Source organism: Myotis davidii, unplaced genomic scaffold (assembly GCF_000327345.1).
Source record: "Myotis davidii unplaced genomic scaffold, ASM32734v1 scaffold17, whole genome shotgun sequence".
NCBI classification, from domain to species: Eukaryota; Metazoa; Chordata; class Mammalia; order Chiroptera; family Vespertilionidae; genus Myotis; species Myotis davidii.
In genome coordinates this window covers 141018-153466 of record NW_006288624.1, presented here as the reverse complement: position 1 = coordinate 153466, position 12449 = coordinate 141018, and the positions used below count along the sequence as shown (strand labels likewise).

General features: G+C 40.2%; 1 protein-coding gene across 8 annotated transcripts in view; it reads left to right on the top strand.

The window, feature by feature from the left end:
• PSEN1 (presenilin 1) overlaps positions 1–12449 on the top strand; it is a 72901-nt gene that overhangs the window by 24988 nt on the left and 35464 nt on the right. For 5 of the 8 annotated variants that reach the window (XM_015562009.1, XM_015562007.1, XM_015562008.1 and 2 more), the window contains exons 4-5: positions 3967–4062; positions 9509–9762. In XM_015562009.1, coding sequence (XP_015417495.1) covers positions 3967–4062; positions 9509–9762 — 350 coding nt within the window. Of the gene's footprint in view, positions 1–3283; positions 3315–3966; positions 4063–9508; positions 9763–12449 lie in introns of those variants that run through there. The other 3 variants (XM_015562011.1, XM_006760711.2, XM_006760712.2) reach the window with 2 other exon arrangements.

Here is a 12449-nt window from a genome sequence, read left to right as displayed (position 1 = left end):
TTCACTTATCAGCAAGGATCGATACCCATTGCTACTAAAGGTGTATGGAAAAATAAGCATTCTCATGTGCTTCTTATGAATTCGTATTTGGAGTCAACTGAGTCTGCAAATACATGTACCCTTTGGAGACAATTTGGCAATTAAATCTAAAAATGCACGTACCTTTTGACCTAGCATTCACTTCTAGGATTTTATCCTAGTTAGAAACATTACCACAAGAGTGCCAAGAAATATAGACAAGAATATTTATTGAAGCATTATTTGTAATAGTAAGAATTTGGAGATAACCTCAAACTTATGTTACTTAGGATTTACCCAGGCAGTAATTTAAGGTAATGGCTAATAATAGGATCTATTGACTAAACTGTCTGAATTAGTATCTCTCTCTCTCTCTCTCTCTTTCTCTCTTTCTCTTTTTCTCTCAAGCCCACATCTTTCCCCACATCCTTCTTTCCCCAGAGTGTACACTGTCTCTCACTTGGGCATACCCAAGCCTTTCCCTCTCACCCCAGGTGCATTCTCTATGCTTTCCCCCACCCCCAAGCTCCTAGCGCCCTTCTTTTGCCTCTGTAACTTATTTCCTGAGTCCAAACAGCCCAGTTGGCTCACTTCTTCCACAACTCACATCTTATACCTTTCTCTCTCTCTCTCTCTCTCTCTCTCTCTCTCTCTCTCTCTCTCTCTCTCTCTCTCTCTCTCTCTCTCTCTCTCTCTCTCTCTCTCTCTCTCTCTCTCTCTCTCTCTCTCTCTCTCTCTCTCTCTCTCTCTCTCTCACACACACACACACACACACACACAATCTCTGCTATAGAACTTCTTAGCCCTGTGATCTTTGGCAGATTATTCGGTCTCTCTTAGCTTCAGTTTCTTTACTTGTTAAACGAAGTTTACAATATTAATAAATTGCATTTTAGGATTAAATGATAACTTCAGTGCTTAGCATAGTGCCTAGCACATACATGGGTCAATAATTATAATTATTACTGTGCTGGTATTATAATATTTAAGTGTGAGGTATATTTATATGTACTGGCATCTGATATATTAAGTAACAGAAACATTGCATGACAAGGCTTTGAAAAAATCTAAAGGTACATCAGATTGCTTACTATGTTCATGTTGTGGGGCAGACATTAGTAGAACACTTACTTTCTATGTTATAAACAAGTTTATAGCATAAAAGCTTTTGGAAACTTGTTTATAGTATTTCTTTTATTTACAGATATAAACTTTTAAAAGACAGGCAGAAAACAAGGTTAAAAAAGAAAACAGGCAGGCACTACACTGTATTAAAAATACTTCCACAATGTTTGCTGCTTGAAAAATACTAGCCCTGCTTGAGGGTTCACATGCCTTGGGTGACTGGACCTAAACTTGCATCAGGTTCCGGAATAAGGGGGAGAGAGAAAGAATTAAAATGATGCCTCTGACATAATGGTGTAGGAGCTAGCCTCCCACATACCACTTCCTGTGGGGCCCCGCCCTCCCTGAAACGTACAACATTTATGTAGTGAGTAATCCTTCCCCTCTGCCACAGAAATGAAATTATTTATGATGGCTACAAAACTTTTTTTTAAAATATATATTTTATTGATTTTAGAGAGGAAAGGAGTAGGGGAGTGAGAAACATCAATGATGAGAGAGAATCATTGATCGGCTGCCTCTTGCATTCCATACTGGGGATCGAGCCTGCAACCCAGGCATGTGCCCTGACTGGGAATTAAACCGTGCCTCCTGGTTCACAGGTCAGTGCCCTCCACTGAGCCATGCTGGTCAGCATATGTGTTTGTTTATTTTGAGTAAATACCTAAGAGTAGAATATGATTCACATATCTGAGAGTAGAATATAATCCAAGAGTAGAGTTGTGTATTTGACTTGTAAAAAAATCTTATAATCATTCTTAAATCCTTTCTTTTTTAAATATATTTTTTTTATTGATTTCATAGATGAAGGGAGATAGAAACATAAATGATGGGAGAGAAACATTGATTGGTTGCCTCCTGCACATCCTCTACTGGGGATCGAACCTGCAACCCAGGCATGTGCCTGACCGGGAATCGAACCTGTGAACTTTTGGTTCATAGGTCGATGTTCAATCTCTGAGCCACACCAGTAGGGCAAATATACAGTGTGGTAGTAGTAGTAATTTATATTTACATTGTGGTGCAACAGATCTCTAGAACTTTATCAGCTTGCAAAACTGACACTTTACCCACAGCCCCAACAACATTTTTTTTGAATTGGACTACTTTATTTTTATTAAAAATTTTAATTTGGCATTATTATAGGTGTCTTTCCTCCTCATCCCCCTTTGCCCATCTCCACCCACAGAGTTGGACTACTTTAGATACTTTATATTAGTAGAATCATACATGTCTTTTTGTAACTTGCAGATTGCACTTACTATTTGTTTTAGCATGTGATAAGATTTCCTTTTCAAGGCTGAATAATATTCCACTGTTTGTATACACATTTTCTTTATCCATATGTTTTTTTGTTTTTTAAAATATATTTTTATTGATTTCGGAGAGGAAGGGAGAGGGAGAGAGAGCTAGAAACATCAATGATGAGAGAGAATCATTGATTGGCTGCCTTCTGCATGCCCCCTAGTGGGGATCGAGCCCGCAACCGGGCATGTGCCCTTGACTGGAATTGAATCTGGGACCCTTCAGTCCCCAGGCCAACGCTCTATCCACTGAGCCAAATACAAGGGCTCTTTATCCATGTGTTCATGGACATTTGAGTTGCTTCCATCTCTTAGCTCTTGTGAATAATGCTGCAGTGATCACAGGTTTGCAGATACCTCTTTGAGATACTGATAGCAATTCTTTTGGATATATACCCAGAAGTGGAGTTGCAGGATCATTTAATTCTTTTTTTAGGAAACTCCATACTGTTTTATAGCAACTGCACTATTTTTGTATTTGTAACCACAGTGCACAAGGGTCCCAATTTTTCTGCATCCTCACTAACGCTTGTTATTTTCTGTTTTTTTGTTTTTTATAGTAGCATTCCTAATGGGTATAAGATGGTATCTCATTATAATTTGATTTGCATTTCTCTAATGATTAGTAATGTTGAGCATCTTTTTAGATGCTTGTTAGCCATCCTATATAATAAAAGGCTAATATGCAAATTGTCCCCATGGGTGGGAGTTCGACTAACTGGGAGTTTGACATGCGCTAACCACCAGGGGGCGGCGCGGAACATGGCGGGCGTCGGCGATGCAGCGCTGGCAGCGGGCGGCAGTAGAGGCACTGCCGGCCCTGATGGGCCCCGACCAGAGCGGGACAGCGGCGGGATGGTGGAGCAGGTGAGCGGGTAGCACTAGGCCAAGGCGGGGATGATCGGCGAGCAGGCAGCGCCAGGCCAAGGCCGGTGCAGGCGGGGGCCCTCATTGCTGGCCAGGCCTAGGGACCCTATCCGTGCAAGAATTTTGTGCACCAGGCCTCTAGTTTGTATATTTTCTTTGGAGAAATGTCTGTTCAAGAGTTTTGCTTATTTTAAAATTGGGTTGGCTTTTTGTTGTTGAGTTGTAGGAGTTCTTTATATATTTCAGATATTAACCCCTTATTAGATACAGTCGGGCCTTGACTTACGAGTTTAATTTGTTCCGTGACAGAGCTTGTAACTCAAATTACTCGTATGTCAAATCAAAAAGTGAACAAGTGAGACACATGATGCTGGGCTGAATTTGCGGCGTTCACTGTGACGTTCACTGCGCCAACTAGCGGTGGGGTATTTGAAGCTGGCTCGTAACCTGAATTTTAGCTCACAACACAAAGCAAAAAATCGGCTGAGAGATGGCTCGTATCTTGAAAAACTCGTTAGTCGGGACACTCGTAAGTCAAGGCCCTACTGTATATGATTTATACATATTTTTCTCCCATTCCATGGTTGACTTCACTCTGTTGATTGTTTGTTTCTTTTTTTTTTTTTTTTTCCCAACACAATTGTTTCATTAGCAGTTGTCTGGGGTTAGAGATAAAGGCACGAAGATCTTTATGGTGACGGGACCATCCAGCGTCCAGAATACAGAGTGGACACAGGGAGGCACATCGGTGAGACGTGCCTGAGCACGTGTCCTGGGTGGTAGTGTCCTGGAACCACTGAAGCTACCAATGTTATGGGAAACTCGGTGAAGGGGACCTGGGACCTCTATGCTCTTTGAAACTTCATATAAAAATGGAATTATCTGATAATATGTGTGTTTTTAAGTGAGCTGTTTCCGTAGTTTGCCCAGTGTTGATTGTTTCTTTGATGCACAGAGGTTTTAAAGTTTGATGTGGTCCATATGTCTATTTTTGCTTTTGTTCTTTAATTTTTCTTAGCAGTATTTTGTAGTTTTCAGTGTACAGGTATATTTGGGGTTCCCCAAGATTATGCTCAGATTCAGTGTTTAGCTAGAAGGATTCACAGAACTCAGAAAGGCTGTTATATTCACTCTTCCAGTTTATTACAGTGAAGGGATACAGATTAAAACTAGCAACAGAAGAAGGAATATAGAGCAGGGTCCAGGCACAAGCTTCTAGTTGTCCTCTCCCAGTGGAGTCATGGGAACAGTGTTTAATTCTCCCAGGAACAGTGTGACCACCTGCATGGAGTATTGCCAACCAGGGAAGTGCACTTAGCCTTAATGTCCAGGAGTTTTACTGGTTATCACATAGACATGGCTGACCGTAGTTCTCTAGTTCTTCCTAAAGTCAAGCAGATACCACATGGGCTAAGACTCCCACCATAGATCACATTGTTAGCAATGTGGCCAAGGCCTCATGTAAACAGAGGCAATATATCGAAAGGGCTTAGAGGTTATCTTCCAGGAACAAGGCCAGATCTTTCTTTGTCATGTGCAGGGTTTGGACACTCCTGACCTGCTGAGTTAATCCTTTATTGTACAGTAAGCTTTTCACATCTTCTCATTCTTCAGGTCTCAGATCAAATGTCACTTCCTCAGAAAAGTATCCCATGTAATTTTTTAAAACCCTCATCCAAGGATATGTGGTTGTTTTCATTGATTTGAGAGAGAGAGAAATATCAATATGAGAGAAATATTGATTGGTTGCCTCCCATACGTGCCCCCACCGGGGATCAAACCTGCAATCTAGGTATGTGCCCAGACTGGGAATCAGACCAGCAACCTTCTGGTGCTTGGGACAATGCTCCAGTCAACTGAGCCACCCAGCCAGGGCCCAAGAATTCTTTCTCATATCACCCTGCTATAGTACCATCCCACTTTGTAATTATCTTGCTTATCATCTATCTCTATCTTGAAATCAGTTCATGAGAGCAGAAACCTCTTCTGTCTTGTTGAATACTATATTCTTGGCACCTAGTACCTGGCATTCACTGATTTTTAATTAAGGACTTGTTGAAATAGGCACTCTTTCTATTTTGCAGAGTCTTTAAACTGATACAACTCATAGGGAGGGTAATCTGGCAATAATCAGTATCTCTACTGCATGAGTACTTTGACCCAGCAATTTTACTTCAGGAAATTTATCCTACAAATATGCCCCCACACATGAAATAAGTTAATAGGGGGCATTCTGATTGCAGCAGTGTTTGTAATGGCAAAAATGTTCAAAGCAAATTAAATGTCAGTCATTAGGGGATTGGCCTAATAAATTAATTTATATACTGGCTATATAGATGATTAAAAATTGTTTTTAAGAGTAAGGATGTTCTGCCCTAGCCAGTTTTGCTCAGTGGATAGAGCATTGGCCTGCGGACTGAAAGGTCCCAGGTTCTATTCCGATCAAGGGCACATGCCTGGGTTGCAGGATCATTTCCCGGTGGGGGGATGGGAGGAGGCCTGCAGGAGGCAGCTGTTTGATGTTTGTCTCTCTCTCTTCCTCTCCCTTTCTCTCTAAAATCGATAAAAGCATTTTAAAAAAAGAATAAATAGTGTATTTGCATATAACCGAAAAAAAAGAATAAGGATGTTCTTTGTGTACTGATGTAAAAAAATCTCTAGGAGACATAGTTAAGCAAAGTGCAGGGCAGTGCATTTTTATTCAGCTACTACCATTTGTGTGATAAGGGGGAAGAAGCTATGTATTATATTTGCTTGTATGTACATGAAGAAACTCTGATAGAATTTGGAGAGAACAATGACAGTGGTAACCTGGGAGATTAGAAAACTAAGTAGATAGTTAAGTGGGAAACTTTTTATTGTACACCTTTTTATACTCAGATTTCAGAACCACATGAACTGTTTAAATAAATAAATTGTACTTTAAAAAATGAAATTAAAACATATAGTCAATTTTTAAAAATAGTATCTAAAGTACTATAAAGAGGAAGTGTGTGTGTGTGTGTGTGTGTTAAACAGTGTTCTAGTTTCCCATATCAGCTTCTGGGGGTGGGGCAGGGTGGGGTTGGCTAATGTTCTTTACAAACCAGAACATCCAGTTGAGTAATGTGAATGAGCATGCTATGATTGCCTTTCATGCTAGACTTACTCAGTGAAACTGTTCATATAGCCTAATGGGACAGCTGTGGTGCCATAGGAAGAACACAAATTTTGAAACAAGAAACTTGAATTTGACTCTGTCTCTGCTGCTTTCTGGCTGTGAGACTTTTGGACAAGTTGTTTTAGTGTTCACTTACTAACTCCTCTCAACATCTGAAAAGAATGATTGAGATATGTGAGAGTGCTTTGTACATTATCAAGTACCATATCGTGAGTTATAATTAATTGTATTTTAGTTTATTTTGTGCATAATTGACCTGTCAAGTTGGGCATAATTCTATTGCCAAACATTAGTCACAAACATAACATCCTTAGCATATTTTTCTTTCCACAGCTGTTGTATTACGTTAATGACCAGTAAGTTCATACTGTTCCTACTTTCCATCTACACTCTCTCCCTGAGAGTTCATTCATTTCCATAACTATAGAAACTAATGACCTCCCCCAACTTCTGAGCTTGAAATTCTTATTAAACTGCCTTTGGACTTTCCTGCCTGAGTGTGAATACTTGACATTTACCATCTCCCTCCTCCAGTCTGCTCATCTGGGATCCCAGTCTCAGTCAATGTCATCATCACCTTCCTACTCTCTTATGCTAGAAATCTCCAGGGTCATCCTTGACTCCTTCCTGACCATTCACAAAGCCCTTCAATTCTGCTTCTGAAGTGTGCCTTACACATCCGTTTCCATCCCCACCCAGTCAGGTTTCTTAGAAATAAGTCATAATCTGATGTGTCACTTCCTCAACCTTGAGATAATTTTTATGACTTTCTATTGCCCACAGGACGAAGTCTAAAGTCCTTGGCATGGCAAACAAGGTCCTTTACAACCTTTCCTAAGCTTTCCTTCCACCAGCCCTGACAGACCCTGTTCTCCAGCCAACTCTGGAGTACTCACTGGTTGTCTGTCCAGCACTTTCACATGTCTGCGCCACAGTTCATGTGGTCTCTGCCTGGAGCCCACTTACCTTACATTCACTCTTGAAGTTTCTGTTCAAAAATCATATATTTTATGTTGCCTTTCTTGACCTCACAGAATTATAGTCCTGTAGCACTTTATTTTTATCTCTAATATAATGTTTATTCTATATTGAAACTAACTTAGGGACTTCTTAAGGATAGCAAGCATCTAGATCTTACTAACTTCTGTATTGCCACAGAAGAGTACCTGGAATATAGAATTTTCATAATTACCTGTGGGATAAATATATTGAAAGTGGAGTAAAAGAGAACTCAGCTCACAGTCTGCAGAGCTCTTGTGTTGTCTTGTGAACAGCAAATTGAGGTGGTTAAGAACTTGATTTCTGAAGTCAGGCATATGTGGGCTCAAACCCACTCTGTAACACTAGCTGTGGCTGTTTCCTTACCTATAAAGTGGCGATGATGGGGTATGTATGAGAATTAAATGTCAAGTACATATCAATCCTTGCTATACTGTAATAATTTTAAGTTATTATTCAGGGTGTAATGTATTTTTAATGAATAATGGTAATACTCTATTAGGTATATCTGTAGTCAGATATGAGGTATGAGAATAGCATGTTTTCCTAAGAGAGCTCTTCCTCAACCAAGCTGATTTACATCTTCCCAGCAACAGTGACTATCAACCTGTTCTGTTATCAATGAGGAGGGAGAAGAGTATCTATTATCTTTTTGTTATCTATTACTAGAGGCCCAGAGCGAGAATTTGTGCATGGGTGGGGTCCAGCTGGCCCTCCCTGATTGGAGCCTATCGGGCTGGGGCCTGCGGGGAGAGGGGGCACGGGCGGTTGGCCGGCTGGCCCCACCCCCAATTGGGGTGTTGGGGGCTGGGCTGGCCAGGAGGGGTGCTGATTGGGACCTGGATCAGGCTGGTTGGCTGCCTCAGTGCGCGCCATAGCCACTGGTCATTCCGGTCGTTCTGGTCATTCTGGCGTTCTGGTCACTGGGCTTTTATATATAGAGATTTTTATTATTGTTACTGTTAGTGTCCTTGGGATTCATTCTACCCTTTATTAAAAACTGAGTTTAGCCAAAACCGGTTTGGCTCAGTGGATAGAGTGTCAGCCTGTGGACTAAAAGGTCGCAGGTTCGATTCCGGTCAAGGGCATATACCTGGGTTGCGGGCACATCCCCAGTAGGGGATGTGCAGGAGGCAGCTGATCGATGTTTCTCTCTCATCGATGTTTCTAACTCTCTCCCTTCCTCTCTGTAAAAAATCAATAATATATATTTAAAAAAAAAACAAAAAAACAACAACTGAGTTTAGACAAGAACAGGGATACCAAAAAGGAAATCAAACTTGAAGAATAAGAACGGAGAAACCCAGGATAAGGATAAAAGTAATACAGTGGTATTTGGATTAAGAGTCCAAGAAAAGTAGAATCTAAGAAAGGTCCTCTTTCATTCCATAATTCATCAAGTATTATTGTCCCCGACTCTATTCAGGGCACAGTGGGAACTGGGCAAGGATATTATAATTGTTTAAGGCCTAATTTCTCACTGTAAAGATTTTTTTAATTGCATACTTGAGATAATTATAGATTTACATGCAATTGTAAGAAATAATTACAGAGAGATCCCTTGTACATCAGTACAGGATTTTAAGTCTTACTGGTAATGAGGTGAGATAGTTCTTCGTATAACTGGTGTAAAATCACAGATAGAAAGCACTTCATGAATTGGAAAAGCTGGGATTTCTCTGTTTGAGCTGCAGCAAATAAAGTTCTTATGTAGGTGTCAGTTTTAAGCCAATCCTCAAAGGATGAGTGTAATTGTATTAGGTTAGGAATGAAACGAGAGAGCGAGGAAAGCCAAGAACCGGGTGAAAGGGAGGACCTGGGTTCCTTTAGGGAATTTGGTAAATAATCTAGATTTCTTAACTGCACACTTCACTTCTTATAAATTGGTTCTCTTACCTCAAGTTTTTAGAACTCAAGTAATTGTGACCCTGTTGTTCATCTCAGGTCTGACTGTTACATTTTCTGTTTTTGATATAGAATAACTTGATTCTGCTGAGAGTCAGACTTACTGAAAAAGTTTTTCTTTCGCTTTTAGAATGACAGTAGAGAACGGCATGAGCACAGCAACGAAAGGCGGAGGCGGGGCAACCCTGAGCCATTATCTAATGGAGGACCTCAGGGTAACACACTGCAGGTGGTGGAACAGGATGAAGAAGAAGATGAGGAGCTGACACTGAAATATGGCGCCAAACATGTGATCATGCTCTTCGTCCCCGTGACTCTCTGTATGGTGGTGGTGGTGGCTACCATCAAATCAGTCAGCTTTTATACCCGGAAGGATGGGCAGTTGTATGTATGAATGTTTTGTTTATTATTCTCAAGGTCGTCATAGCTTTTCTTCATTGCATGTCATCGTTATCTTGAAGGCCACTGCACTGAAGGGGCATGAAGGCCGGAGAGTTCTTTCAGTCAAAAGCAATTGAGAGTGAGGCGTTATTTATTACTTAATGCTTTAAGTCATTGGTTCTCAACCTTCCTAATGCCGCGACCCTTTAATACAGTTCCTCATGTTGTGGTGACCCCAATTTCATTGTTACAAATTGAACATAATTAAAGCATAGTGATTAATCACAAAAACAATATGTAATTATATGTGTTTTCCGATGGTCTTAGGCAACCCCTGTGAAAAGGTTGTTCGACCCCAAAGGGGTCGCGACCCACAGGTTGAGAACTGCTGCTTTAAGCAAAGAAAATGAAAACTACAGAATTACATTTCCTGTATACTGTCACTAAGGGCTGAGTTTATTTGTAATGAGCCAGTAAAGCATTAAATAGTAATCTTTCCCATCTCAGGGCCATTGAGCCCATTATTCTTTGCGTGGAATGTTCTTTCTTTTTCTAATTTAGGTGGATTATGTTCTAGCATCCTTCTGATCTTGGCTTAAATGTTAATGCCAAATACAAAGGCTCTGATCCTACTAATAAAATTAGGTACTTTCTTATAGAAACCTGTTCTTTTTCACTTGTAACAATATGCAAATATAAATTTATTTACATGATTTACTCAACACCCTGGTTTCCTTCTGTACTGTAAGTGTTATCAGAGCACTTTGTTTCCAGGATGAGGTATGTAATAAAAGTTGTTAAATGAAAGGATGAAGAATTCGTACAAACTGGCACTCTCTACTCTTAGGGAACTGTTGTGTAGATTCTCTGGTGCTGTTGGTGTCAGCCCTTGATTCTTATGTCACCTAGTTCTGTCTCTAGGACCCTAGTGGGGCTCAAACAAGTTTTAAATGGATTTTAGAATTTGAAAGTGGCAAGTACCTGAAAAACTACGTGGGGTTCTGAAAGCCAAGCTATTAATTTTTGAAAGAAAGACTAAGACAATGAGTAACGGCAGATAATAGAGATAATAGCTAAAAGAGATTAATATTCTCTGTATAAATTAGATTTAACTTGGTTACATATTATAGAACAGGGATTAGTAAGTCAGAGTCCACAGAGCAGCTCTGCTTGTCACCTATTTTTGTAAATAAAGTTTTACTGGAACACAACCATGTCCATTCTTTTATATATTGTCTCTGCCTGCTTTTATATGAGAATGGCAGAGTTGAGTGGTTGCAGCAGAGGCCATATCACCCACAAAACTTAAAATATATACTCTCTGGTCTTTTGCAGAAAGTTTGCTGACCCTGTTATAGAAAATCAAACAGCTAGTTTAAATGATATACATGCTTTATCTCTCTCTGATGGAGTAGTGCAGAGCTGGTCAGTCAGTTTGGAATAGTGGGTTCACATTCATCAAGGATTCAGGCTCCTTTCTTTCTCCTTTATTGCTATACTCTAGGTAAGGGGTGGGCAAACTTTTTGACTCGAGGGCCACAATGGGTTCTTAAACTGGACCGGAGGGCCGGAACAAAAGCGTGGATGGAGTGTTTGTGTGAACTAATATAAATTCAAAGTAAACATCATTACATAAAAGGTTACGGTCTTTTTTTTTTTTAGTTTTATTCATTTCAAACGGGCTGGATCCGGCCCGCGGGCCGTAGTTTGCCCACGGCTGCTCTAGGTTATCTCAGGGTCCTATACTCTAGGTTATTATGGGTGCTGGAGCCCTAGCCTTCATTCAGACAGCAGGAAGGAGTAGGGGAGAAAAGGACATAAAACATCTCTCTCAGCAGAATTAACTCCTTTCTTAGAAGTTCCACACAATATATCTGCTTATGACTCATTGGCCATTACTTAGTCTCATGGCCACACCTGACTATAAGGGAGTCAGAACTAAAGCCTTTTAGCTGGGAACATTGGCACCAAGAATACAAGTGTTTTTGTGTGAATGAGAAACAAGGGGAAATGGATATGTGACATTATCTCAAGACAACCCCAGTTGCAGTCACCCTGAAGATGAAAGATAATATTTATAAGCCATATTACTTCCTCTGACTATCTCTTGTCCTCAGTAGTTTATGTGGCAGAATCTGGTTCTTTAGCAAATCCTAATAAGCTGTGGAGAAAGAGTATTTGATGAGGTAATTGTTTCAGGATAAGCATCCACTAGATGGAGTCAGGGTCTGGTTCACAACTCTCCATATCTTAGACATCTTCTTTTATTTTGAAGCACTATTTTTGACAGTAGCTATTTTTCTTACCGTATTTGCCGGCGTATAAGACGACTGGGCGTATAAGACGACCCCCTAACATTTCCACTCAAAATACAGAGTTTGTTATATACTCGCCGTATAAGACTACCCCCTCTTCCGCACACCTTCCACACACCAAATAAAAGGTAAAACAATATCAGATTTGATTTTAACATTTTAATTTATATTCAAATGCTTATGACATGCAGGAAAACTGTCACAAGGCTGTATGTAATCAAACATATACATAAAACAGTGCAAGTTTATTACCGGTAAACATACCGGTAATTCACTAAAGAAAACACACTCTATAGACTGGTACCGTAGATGCTTCTCAGGAACACAGGCAAGCAGCCCACAACCTAGAGGGACTGTCAATGATAGAAGAAAGAT